Below are 13211 nucleotides of genomic sequence, written 5' to 3' on the forward strand. Positions count from 1 at the left end.
CCTCTCTCACCATACTGACAACTAAAAGAGACTTACTGTTGCTTACCACATTCCTAGTCTAAGAGAGCACTTATCAGCTACTGTTATGCCATGGATTCTAACAAACCCACCCACACAACCAACACTCCACTGCCATGTTACTGCCATCCGACTCTCCTAAGCCCAAAACTGGAGACAATTATAAGGACTGCTGTGAAAGTAATACCTCCTATTTTATTACGTTGATCCACAACATCAGTGATAGCTGTGGTGGTATGACAGTAGAGATTGAACCTGACAATATTCCATTACATTTCATTGCTGTGTGACATATGGCAGCAGAGGGGCAGTCTGACATTTTATGGAAACCAAATAGTGGATGTGAGCTCAGCACAAGGTAGTGGGTGGTGAATTTCAGCAGTGGTGACAGCGGGTCACCTCTGCTGGTTCTGATTTTTATGAGTGTGGCAAAAACACATAGCTAATAGAGGTGATGTTGTTGAAAAAGAATGTTTTGCAGCTTCCTCTATCTCCTCTATCAGTCTCATTGTGCTCTTTGTATCTGTTGTAGTATCCATGGAAATAAATAGGTGGTGGTGGTGTTATATTCTTACATTTTTGGAAGATGGTGCACCATTAGTGATGGAGAAGTACATATCACTATCACTGGTGACAGTCGTGACTATTCTGACAGCCTTATGATTAGCAACAGACTGCACAAAGAAACAATGAATGCTTGGTATTTAGGTGCAACATAATCACTGCAGAAACTAACCAGTAACCTGAGTCACAGAATGATAGTCTACAGTTTCACAACTGCTGAACTTGCCTTCCCTGTGCAGAAGACTCAGCTATGTACATTGACCCTTTTCATCATCCCTACAAACTAAATATATAAATTTTTGAGTTCAAGTAATTAAAATAAATTCTACACAGATAAAATTTTGTATGCATCTATCTGTATGTATTTATACAGAGCAGAAAAGCAAGACAAGCACAGTTAATAGCAAAAACTTGCAATAACCCAAATAGAACAGTGGAATACCAGTAATCCTAGAAAGCACCTCAGGTTTAACACACAACTGAGAAAACTAAAACTTTTTTTAAAATGTATGCAGTTCTTCAATGTGGATCACAAGTAGCAGGAAAAAAACTGACATATTCAACCACAAATTTATAGTTCAGATTTAGTTTTACCTGGTGTTACACAAAAGACTGTTACTAGATGAAATACTAGATTCTGATGCACAGCGGCGACGAGGTTCAACTTTTCTCCCTGCAGCATCATCTAATGCTCTCTCTTTACTGCTGTCTCCAAAACCATTCGAGAGACCTATGGAACAACACAAAAATAAACTGTATCAAGCTGAAAAACACATTGTTTTCAAGAACAATTTCATATACTCAAACACTGTGTCATTACTCTTCTTAAGTAACTCTTAAGTATTTTGATGAGATGAAAAAGAAATAACAAAATAAAACAAAACACTCAAAATACAAAAGTATTATAAATAGCAGGATCTTGTCATCTGGTTTTAAAAGTTAGGATGGAAATTTATATAACATAAAAATAGTGAAGATCACTGTATGGAAAATGTCAAATGGAGTATCAAATCAGTTTCCGTTGGCAATGATTCCAACATGTAGTTTACTAAAACAGTCAGCCTGCAGAAGCTGGGTATAAAAGCCAAGGAAAAAGAAATTTTACACATCAGTCAGATTTACTGTGTCAACAAAAAACTCACTTGAATACACAATTACAAACAGCAATCAAGAACTACTAACAATTATTTCCAAACGGTAGGAGTGGTAGGGAATCTCTCATGAAGTTACCATGAAGTTCTTCCTGAAAGTCTTTTAGTAAATTAAAACTAACATCATAATGTCCATTTTCTGAGACCAAAACTTACTAGTATGTATATGATTTTATATTTACTATCTTTTCCCAACACAAGTTTAGATGTTGCATTTTTACTTCACAAATTTAATGAAAATTTAACAGGAAACTCCTGATTCAATGGGCTGTCATTAATCCTTCCCTGGCTTGCCAATTCAGAAAATGCTAAGAGCTTGTTAAGCTACTTGATTAAACAGATCACTGAAAAGGTTTGGAGTAGCTTTCATAAGAATTTGCTGTTTTCTTTTTTATGACAGAATCCAGCATCAACTCCAAAATATCAACAGAATTGGCTGAAGACAACAGAACAAGTTTGGAAACAGCTACTACAAGCTGTAGACCACAAAGAGAACATGAACTCAATTCTGACTACACTTAGCTTCTGACAGTAATTAATGTTTTCACTTAGTATTTATGACCAGCATACTTCTCTTAATGCAAGAATGAATCCCTCATCACAGCCATCCTATTATTGGTCTTAAAAGTCATCATGATTTTTGTTCATGGTTAATTAACTGATGCATCCTCACATGCATCTCTATAAGGCATTGAACTAAAAGAAAATTAGGTCAAAAAATCCTTTTGTTTTGCTTCAGTTTGTCTACTACAAAGATTTCTGCAAAGAAGGATGACAACTAATAAGATGAGCAAGTTACTTCATATTATCCAGTTATTTCAATGTGTTTCCATTTAGTAATCTCACTCCCCCCAAAGACCTTGCATTTAGATTAACAATAGTTTGAATATTTAAGAGAAGAGTTTATTCAGTAGTCTGTAATATTTAAATATGAGCATTCTCTTTCACTTCCTTTTAGTTTACATTACAGAATATTTAAGAGTGTTTCTGAACTCCCATATTTGGCCTTAATTTCCTACATAAGAAAAATAAAAAGTCGGACTTTAGTCCTACACTATGTGAAAAGCCTTGTAGAAACACAGCATGCTTTATGAAATAGCTTAATCATCCCTTAAAACTATCATGGTACACTTTATATACTCTCTGAAATGAAAAGCTGAAGAACTACTCTCTGAAGATAAAAAGAAAAATCACATCTCAAGTCTTTACAAAGAGCTCTTCTATTCTCCAGTGTACCAGGCCTATTTTTCAAGTGAGTTGCAAAAACTTTTGTTTTCATCCTGCCACAAACCAAGCACACATTATTTAAGTTATCAGGCAGGCACCTAGTTAATGTACATCAGCTACCAGCAGAAACAAGTTAGATCACAGATTACATTTTAATTCCATGACAGATCAAGTAAACATTGCTATCAGAGCCAGAGCAGGGTTCAGGTTCCCAATGGGCTGAGAAAGTTAAAGGAAATATATATTCAATGTCCTAAGAGTAAGTTAAGTGTTTAACTGCTCATATTCCAAATACAACTTACACCAGTGCTATATGCATATATATATATATAGGACAAAAAAATGTGTCGGATGTGGCTTCCCATTCTGATTGCTTCAGTAAGTTTCTGATTATGCCGCTACTTGCATGGATAGTTTTTAGCACCCTCGGTTCCTTGCAACAGTTTCTTCTCATCTACACCCCCTCAAGAGCAAGAAATGTAACTCTGTGATTAACTAGTTTGCAGGCACACACATCGAGGTAATCAACCATGTTGATTTCAGGACTGATGATGCTGAGAAACAAGGAAAGCAACAGGAACACGTAACTACAGCTACAGGGACAGCTCTCCGCAGGGGCAGTCCTGTTTAAACAGACTGTATCAGGAATATAAAACCTCATTTTACAGCAAAGTTGTTCTTATCTACAGAATGCTTTGCAACACAGGAAAAAGGGGAAAAGGGGGAAAAGGGGCTCAGTCTATGCAATGTGCTCTTAAAATATTGCCTACTCCTTACAACTTCTTTAGAATGGAAGACCTCAACACTTCATACAAGCAAAACACTCCTCTTTTCTCACAAGTGCAGCAGTTCCCATGTGACCGCACAACAGAGAAATCCAGACAACAACATTCTTGTGTTTTATGATACAAACAATATGCAAAAAACGAACAAATATACTATGTAGGTCACTCCAAAAGTAATGCCTCCTATTTATTGCCATGGATAAACACAGTAACGCTGATAGAACTAATTCTACACTACAAAACACTCTTCTTCAACACAGTTACCCCCATGAGCTATGACAGAGTTACAGGAGCATGGTAAAAATCTACACCCACTGTTGCTGTCACCACTGCTGAAATGTACCACCACCACCTCACTGTGCTCAAATCTGCTGAGTGGTCTCCACTGCTGTTCAGCAAATGTCAGTAAATGCTAGTGGGTGCCATTCTTCTGCATGGAGGAATTCAACAGCACACCTTTGCTTCATATGAAGTTCCATTCATGTCAGACAACATTCTGACAGACTGCTCCCATCTGTTACATGGCAACAAAATGCAACAGAATATGGGCGGATGGCTCAACCTCTACTGCCATACCACCACCATCTGCCTCTGATGTCATGGGACAACACAATAAAATAGGAGAAGCTACTGTCAGAGTAGATCTCTCTTTATGTATTCTGTAACCAGGAATTTCTTTTCCAGAACATTCTAAAAATCTTTTTTCAGTGAACAAAGAAAACATGTAATCTCCTCTAGATAATAGAATAAGTTAAACTAGAGAAGATTCCCATTTACTTTGAGGAACTCATTTACTTGCTTTACTAAGAAAGTCAAATAAAGAATATTTACAGGAGAAGTAACTCATTCTGCTTTTGTAGCATTAGTCTGGGTAAGTTTGCAACAAACATGTATGAGCCACTCATTTACATTTGGCAAAAGTTCATTATGTCGTTAGCTCAAATGAGCTAACACTAAGTGTAGGCTCATTTGGTCAGATTCTAACCTTCTTATACATACTGCCTTCACTGAAACCTCAGGTTAAAAACAAAGCGAAACAAAAAACCCCAAACTACAACAGTTCATCAGTGGATTCTTTTTAGTTCCTTCTTCTTAAGATTCTGGAAAAAAAAAAAAAAAAAAAAAAAAAAAAAAAAAAAAAGCAGTCCACTCAAAGGCTAAATGTTGTCTTTTTTAGAAATAAAAATTCACAAATAGTTAAGTTTGCTATCTATCTTAAACAAAGAGTTACTGCTTCTTACTGTCTTCAGTTCTAGACTTATATTTTTACATTGAAAGTTTCTTGCCTTATCAATCCAGGTACATAACACATAATCATATAAAAATAATCCTAAAACAAACAAACAAAAACCAACCAACCAACCAAACAAACAAAAACAACAGTAAACTTAAATGAAATCAAAGAAGACGAGGTTGATTGTTATCCACAGGCTTGTCTCTGCCCTGAAATCTGTATTTATCATGGAAAGTTTCTGTTCCTTAACACTAATATGTTGTCCTTAAAGTGAAGTTAAGACAGACTGACTGACTTAGAATCTTCTTATCTTTCCACATTAACTGAAGAAGGAAAAGGTAACTCCAGAAAGATGGTATAAATTTGGAAAAATGAAAAAAGAGGAACAAAACCCAAGATAATCCAAGGAGCAGCATGATGCACAAACATACTAAATGCTACCACAGAATACAGAACTGTGCATTTTAGATTGCAGTCTCAGTTTGTAGTTCTGCTGCAACAAAATAAATAAGTAGAACTTGTGTAAGATTATTATAAAGCAATTAGAATTTCATTATGCTTGTCTTTGCATCAGGCTATACATATTAAAATATGAGATGTGCTATATTGCCATAGCTGAAGAGCTGAGAACTGCCAAAAACTGTTACAGAATTTCAACCAAAAAAGTGGGCACATTCAAAAATGCACTTACATAACACTATTTTGTTTTTGCCAAGCCAGGACTAATCAAGTCCTGACTTGTACACTTACCCAGAATGAGCAACAGTCCTCAGTAAAAGAAATAAAGAAAGACAAAGATGCATAAACACATAAAATAAGTAGAACATTCTACTGTACAATTTATCTCTCCAAGGAAGATTTGACTGGGATTCTGGGCTGGGAAAAAGATGAAGATGGAACATTCTTAACTAATCTGCTCTAACTGAGCATGGTCAGGGAATAAGAACACTGGGACTGGTAAAACTCTGCGACTATTTTGAGTCACGTACACTACAACATGTACAACTTCATAACTTACGGAAATGGGGCGATATATTGAATGAAGAACATATCATATATGTCAAAGACTTCCTCCAACACTATTCTTTTTTTTTTGTTTGTTTGATTTAAAGATGGCTGATGTCTCCAACATGATCCAAAATTATTACTTCAAATGTAACAGTCTTTCTGTGTTCCAAAATGATCATTTAATTGAATTCCATTCCATGTTGAGGATAACAGAAAATAATTAGGATCCAAAGAGATAAATACCCAGCATGATATTAGTTAATATGAGAACCTGGAAGACAGTGAAAAAGCCATTAAGTCTCTCTGAAAGTTAACAGACCTCTTAAATAAATAAGTCATCCTTACAGCAGTGCCCAGAGACAGTGAGAATGATATAAGTGTTCTATGTATTCTAATATTCTAATACTAAGCTTCAGTTTCCCAATTAGGAAAATAGACTGAAAGGTTTCACTTCTTTTTCAACAAAAAGAACCGAAACAAAGTCACTGAATGCACAGAATACAATCTCCATATGTATGATATGCATCAAGAAGAGCTTTGAAATCCATCTAAAAATCCCCATAATAAGAATTAGAAGGGAGAGATGATCCTATTTTAAGTTTACATAGGTATACAGAGAAAGAGGATAAAGGGATACTTTAAGTCAGTAAATAATCAGAAGATGCTGCATTCTTAACTGAGATCTTGAAAAGACAGCTATTGTAGCAACAGGAAGACATCCAGGAAGTTTGCAAAAGTGAACTTCATAATAACCCTATGAATGTCTTTTTCCTACTGTAAACACTGTGCAGTAACGATTTTAGAAACTACTATTCTTTTCAGAATATTCAGACAGATATTTTAGCAGGACAGAGTTCAGTCCTTCAAACTGTCCTCACAGAAGTCAGACCAAATGGGAACCAGTTCCTCTTAACGTGACGATGACCAAGTTTGGGGTGAAGTGTCCCCTTGGAGACGATAGTTTTAAAACTGAAGTTATCTTAAATTTGGGTATGACCAACCACTCCAAGATGTTAAAAAAAATAAAAAATAATAATACTAGTAAAAAATAAACACACAAAAAAAGGAATGTGAGCCCAATGTGGCACCCATATGATGTGTAACAGCAGATTTCAAGATCCAAGACAGGAAAAAAATTTGGTTTAGGTAATGAATACAGTTTGGTAGTTCATAGAGGGATCAGTTTGATATTTTTCAAAAGAAAGCTTAAGAATTCATCCTCTATCTACTGATTTGCTTTCAATACTGGGAGTAAGAAGTCACTATGTATCTGCTAGAACAGCTGAATGAGAACCGCACAACAGAAAGGAAAACTGATCAATATTTAATAACTGCGACTTCACAAGACAAGGGTTGTCTGTTGCACCTTTAACTGCAACTATGGGGTTACTGTGTTGCAGAATGATTGAGACAATTTAAAACATACATCTGAGAGGCAACACTAGTGAAACCCTTTGTAAACATTCCAGAGGGGGGAAAAAAAAAAATAAAAGCTAAGAGTTCACAAGCAGAAATCTCTCTTTAAAAATGTTATAAAACTTTTTTCAGAGATTATCAGCTCCTTTGATGGCACAGAAAAAACTGATGATAATGGTGGCAGTAGTCAGTATCAGGAAGTGCAAGCACAGAAATTTAAAACTTGAATTCTTTAGTCAGCTTCTGTTGATATGATTTATGATATGCAAAATATACAGAGACGACTGCAAAATACAAGACCTAAGTGTGTATTTATAAACAGTATAAACAATACAAGTTGTCCAGGACACAAGAAACATAAGGACCACAGGAAGTCATTAATACTTCAGACAATTTATCTTGGCAAACTATTATGAAGACCTGAAATCAGATTTCTGTGTTCACAGCTATAAAATCCTGATATAAATAAAACAAACAAACAAACAAACAAAAAAAAAAAAAAAAAGAAAAAAGAAAGAAAAAAACCAAGAAGTTACTGCTAAAAGCTTAAGTTTAAAAATATCATTTTTTGTTATCAATATATTATGTGAAATAATGTGAGAATTACCCATGAACTGATCTTGCACAGAAAACTCTGTGCCTAGCAGTCTTTAAGAGCTGTCCAGCAGAACCTTCAAATGCAGACTAGGAACTTAATTTTCTTAAAATATGGAAATCTTTTTCTTTTTTTTTCCCCCTTCTTCTTTGAAGGTTAATGCATTCCTTTAATTCAGCGAACACAATTACTGGTCATGATATCCAAAGGGAAAAAAAAAAAAAAAAAAAGTCACACACATGCACAAGTGAACTTCAGTGCTATCTTACATAAGCACTTCCAACAATTGTAGCCTACAGTTTATTTGCCTTTTACAGATGTTTAAAAAGTGAGTTCTTAATTCCCGTTTCTCTCCAGAAGTGTGAACAGAAAGTGCAGTTTTCCTTATGCACATTGAAGAAAATATGTCTGATTACTGCATGGGAAACATGAAAGAGAGTTATCAGTTAAAAATTTCCCAAAATATTTTTACCTCCAAAACTAAGGGCTCCTCAGCCACACATGCCCCTTAATTCCATTTTCATTTGTAAAGCCTTAGAAACATTACAAAAAAATCAATGAAAAAAATCAAATAAGAATCAAGTCCCTGAATTAGCATGAAGTTCCTGCAGCTGCTGTTCAACAGAGTAACAAAGAGATAATGAGAAGAAAGTATAGCTGACTTTCTTCAAAAAGAACATTGATCTCCACCATCAGCTCTGTTGACATTAAAAACCTACCCGTACTCTTAAAATTACTGAACTGTGCATACGTGATAATGACTAGAACTTAGATTTTATGTACAGTACACTGATGTACTGAGTCTGGCCAGCACACAGTCAACTTCCCCAGCAGCAGTTCACATACCACTGTGCTCTGCAGCTGTGGCTAAAAGAGCAGCAAAAATGCTCAAACACTTTTGCTAGCGCTGAACAGTGCTGGCACAGCAACAAAGCTGGCTCTCAGGGCCAGGGCAAGATGTGGAGAGGAAACAAGGTGACTCCAACTGACCAAAGGAATACTCCGTACCCTACAATGTCATGCTTAACAATAAAACCCAGAAAAAATGAAAAAGTGGCACCACTTTATACACCAAGGCCCTGCTTCCCAAGAATTGGGACAACATTGCCTGCTGATACAAAGCAATTTATTTTTTCTTTTTCTTCTGTGTATGGCCTTTTTTTTTTTTTTTTTTTTTTTTCCTTTTTCATTTATATGCATTTATCTTAAGTTTTTTTCCCTCATTATATTATCTCTCCATCCTTTTGAGGAGGGAGAGAGAGACCAGCAGCACAGGCAACTGTCAACCCACCACAACTAACTGCATTCCACTGGCAGAATGTTTTTTTCTCAGCAGTCAACCCTAGTTTTGAAGAAGTTAGGCTTGCTTTTGTCAGCCTTCAGAGCTGAATGAGTCTTCACTCAGGATCCATACGTGAAGCACACACACTGCATGCCTTCATCAACAAATCTGTGAGTTTTACCGTCTCTAATGGCGTCTTAGTGAAACAAAAAGCTGAAAACCAGTTACAAAGAAACGTAACTCAACTACTTAGTACTGACATGCTGCTCAAGTTCTGAAAGACAAAGTAGTTATTATTTCCACCTCCTTATGCTGGCTGACATGTAGGTCAACCTAACACTGATTAATACTGTAGATGTTTTATGGTTTTCAGCAATTACCAAAAATAAAGCAAACAGAAGAAAAAAAAACCCAAACAACAACCAATTATTTACAGTACAAGATGTCTTTTCTGAGAAATCACAGCTTTTACTTCTTTTCCCTTAAAGATTAAGTAATTTCTAACAACAGTTCCTACTGTGATCTAGCCACAAGAAAAACTTCAAAGAATAAACGGAATAACTTGTACATGTAGGGAAGACAGGGAGCTAATAAGCCAAGAAGAATATCTTCTGCATTTTTTTCCCCAGATTTTCAGCATTAAATTAATTATCTTTTCCTAAATCAGCTGGAGATACTGCTGCTACTTAGAAGATACCATTGTAATTTCACGAACAGTATGATTTCATAGGGGACTATGAGCATTAGAGAACAAGAATATAAAAGCAATTTCAGTTTTAAGACTAACATCATATTTTCTCACAGCATGGAGCATCAGTGGCGTTTGCCAATCACTGTATCTGTAGAAACGCTTACACATTCTTTTCTACCTTAAAAGTATACACAAACATACATAAATTCGCAATTCAAATACTGTATAATTTCTTCAGTTTCTTCCTATTTTAATCCTACTTGGCTCAAAAAATGCCAATGTTCTAGTTGATATTTCCAAGGAAAAAAAAAATCTTTGCCTGAGGTCTGACTTGAAAGGCTGAAGTCAAACTTTTTTTTAGGAGCTTTTGATGAATTCACCCAGCAACTCAGAAAAGAGATTCTTCTCTGACAAAATGTCATGTAACTGCCACTAACAATTTTCTAAACAAATTACCCTTCACAGAAAGAAGCCTTCAAACATGAGTTTCCTTTTACTACCAATTCTTATTTCTGCTTATAGTACTGCCTTGGCAGAAACTTTAATCATTCACCTTCCCTCTCTACCTCCAGTTTGTAGAGTATTTAAGTCAGCACTCTACAGTGGCAGGGTGCCATCCAAGTCACCATGGAGGACTGTTAGCTTAGAAAAACATATGGGGGCAGTAAGACTGTGTAATAAAGGGAATGACTGAAGACTGATAAAACAGTAAGATACTCCTGAATGCTGAAGTTTGCTCTATCAAAACAGAAAAATCTAGAAATGTATTACAGATGCGGGATTCATAATTTATGAGTTCTTTTTTTTGTTTTTTTTTTTGTTGTTGTTGTTTTTTTTTGGTTTTTTTTTTTTTGTTTTGTTTTGTATTTTTTGTTTTCCACTTCAGGTGAATACAAACCATTGTACCGAGAAAAAATGAGCAGTAACACATAACCAACTGATTTAAAGACCAAACTAGACATAAGAATTACATCTCAGCAGGGACAGATTCAGAGGGCAAATATGATACAGCAAGAGAATACATAATACAAATTTCACAATCCCTCTTTATGGAGGGCATCTCCTTATGCACATAAACATACAATTTTTGTCATCCCCAAAGAACATGAACAATGCAAAAAACAATATAGGTGTGTATGGGGAAGAGAGGGACAGGGAGCAAGACAGAGATTTTCATATTGCAGTTAACATTTTATGTCATATTATGGGAACTGTCTCCCCATCTCTCCAGTCATACTAGAACAAGCCTTAAGGCGCACATATTTTTTCCCTTACATGTTCACTGCCTGAAGTTGGGGTTGGAAGCACTATATTCATTCTTATGATTGTTCACTTCATCTCCTAATTCAGACCTGAAGGCGAGTATGTCCAAAAAGGGTCAGAGATAAGGCTCATCTGTGAAATGCTGTTTTGACGAACTCCAGTACTGCACATTCCCAGTTCAAGGAACTTTAAAATATCAGTCTGAATTTTAAAGAAGGTCATCTACACATAGCACCGCCATGAAGGCAAGTGCTATGCTTAATTTATAAGCATAAAATGGATCTCCACTTTTTTTTTTTTTAAGTACATTCAACAAACCTCACAGTTCTTATCCCATTGATTGCATCACACAGAAAAAAAAAAAAATTATATTACTATGTTATATGTTATATGACACAGATGAAGCACACAGGAGGCTATGACATTTTACCTTTCAAAAGGCAAAGCCTGGGCAAAGAAATGACCTAAGCAGTCCAAAAAAAGTGAAATACAGAAAAACTCTCACATAATTCCATCAGCATAAAGAAAAAAAAAAAAAAAAAAAAAAGAAGGGCATCTAGAATTTTTTTATTATCTTAGAAAGCAACAATTCTAAGTTGGGTGCTGATAATTAGTATCTTTAAAATAACCCAAAAGATAGTGTTTTCAAAGAGAATGATGAGTCTAAGACCCAAGAAAATATTCTTAACTGTACACTTTAACTCACTCCACCAATATAGAAAATTTATCCAGTTCTCATCAAGTCCCACTGTTCTTGACTACACTGCTCTAAACTTTCTCTTCTAATACTTTATACCAACTCATAAGCAGACAGTTTTTTTACAGTGAGGAATCTAACATAGATCTTTAGATGTAATCAGCCAAAAGGAGAATTTATTCTTTTAAATGTTCATGCAATTCTTAACAGGTTTTTAATAGTTTGCATTTCTTCTCTCCTGACTTAAAAACTTACTTAATTGTACTTGTATTGATAATACTATCCTATTTCTTAAACATTTTCATCAAATGAAATTAGCAAAAGATTCAGTAGGATGGTCAGAATCCTTGTCTAAAGCTTTTGTAGCCATAATATATGTTCAGACATAAACACTCTTCACATCCTCCCCCAAGCCCCATCCAAGAAACACAAAGACCATTTCCACAATAATTTTGGTAGTATTTCTCAGCCTGCTTGGTACTACATGCTGCTGTGCATAGTTCTATCCTGACAATTAAGCTGTTGAGCTCCTGTAGTCCATACATAGACAAACTTAACAGGAAAGGGAACAATTCCTTCCAAGCTTATACAGTACTTGATGCTTCCTCTGAACATACACCTTAAAATGTCTTATACTTCTGGCAGGCAGCTGAAAATTTTGAACATCACTAAATACTTAAGTATCTAATTTTCATTATTTTGCAGGAAGCAATCAGTATGCATCTAAAGAAAAAAAAGCAGGCATAATTCAATGCATGAAAGGACTAAAACTACTGACATCTAGACAAGTTGCTGACTTTACTCTTCAAGACAACACTATATATGTTAACTACACTTCCAAGAATTCTGTTTTCTAATCTTTTTTCTTTTTTTCCCATCCAAGCCACCTCCAGTTTAGAATGTTGTTTAGAGCTTCAGTTAAGTTCTTAGATATGCGTTAGTTTTATTATTTACAGAATGGTGATTGAATTTTAAACAAAAGAAATCTGACTCATCACCAAATTGACTTGTGTCAAGTCAGAGATATAACATAAATATGTTGAAGAATCCAAGAAATAACCCGTGTTGTGATTCACTCCAAACATAACCTGTCCTTATTATATCAAATAAAATTGAGAAAAATGCTCATCACTACAATAAAAAGAATGTATCAAGTAAAAGTGGAATTCACATACAGGTTACTTCAAGACAATTCTTATCTGCCAGAGAGCATCTTATAGTGACCAGGCAGAAACAAAGGTCAACACTTGCTAATAGATTTAATAGGTCATAATCATGTT

The 13211-nt window shown here is 35.2% G+C and overlaps 1 protein-coding gene across 14 annotated transcripts in view; it reads right to left on the bottom strand.

The window, feature by feature from the left end:
* Positions 1-13211, bottom strand: part of BRD1 (bromodomain containing 1) — a 64779-nt gene that overhangs the window by 9800 nt on the left and 41768 nt on the right. For 12 of the 14 annotated variants that reach the window (XM_085515958.1, XM_085516091.1, XM_085516064.1 and 9 more), the window contains one exon: positions 1177-1312. In XM_085515958.1, coding sequence (XP_085372084.1) covers positions 1177-1312 — 136 coding nt within the window. Of the gene's footprint in view, positions 1-1176; positions 1313-6110; positions 6259-13211 lie in introns of those variants that run through there. The other 2 variants (XM_085516488.1, XM_032442580.2) reach the window with 2 other exon arrangements.

Source organism: Coturnix japonica, chromosome 1 (genome assembly GCF_054131305.1).
Source record: "Coturnix japonica strain WE chromosome 1, WE-NBRP24, whole genome shotgun sequence".
In the NCBI taxonomy this organism is placed as follows: domain Eukaryota; kingdom Metazoa; phylum Chordata; class Aves; order Galliformes; family Phasianidae; genus Coturnix; species Coturnix japonica.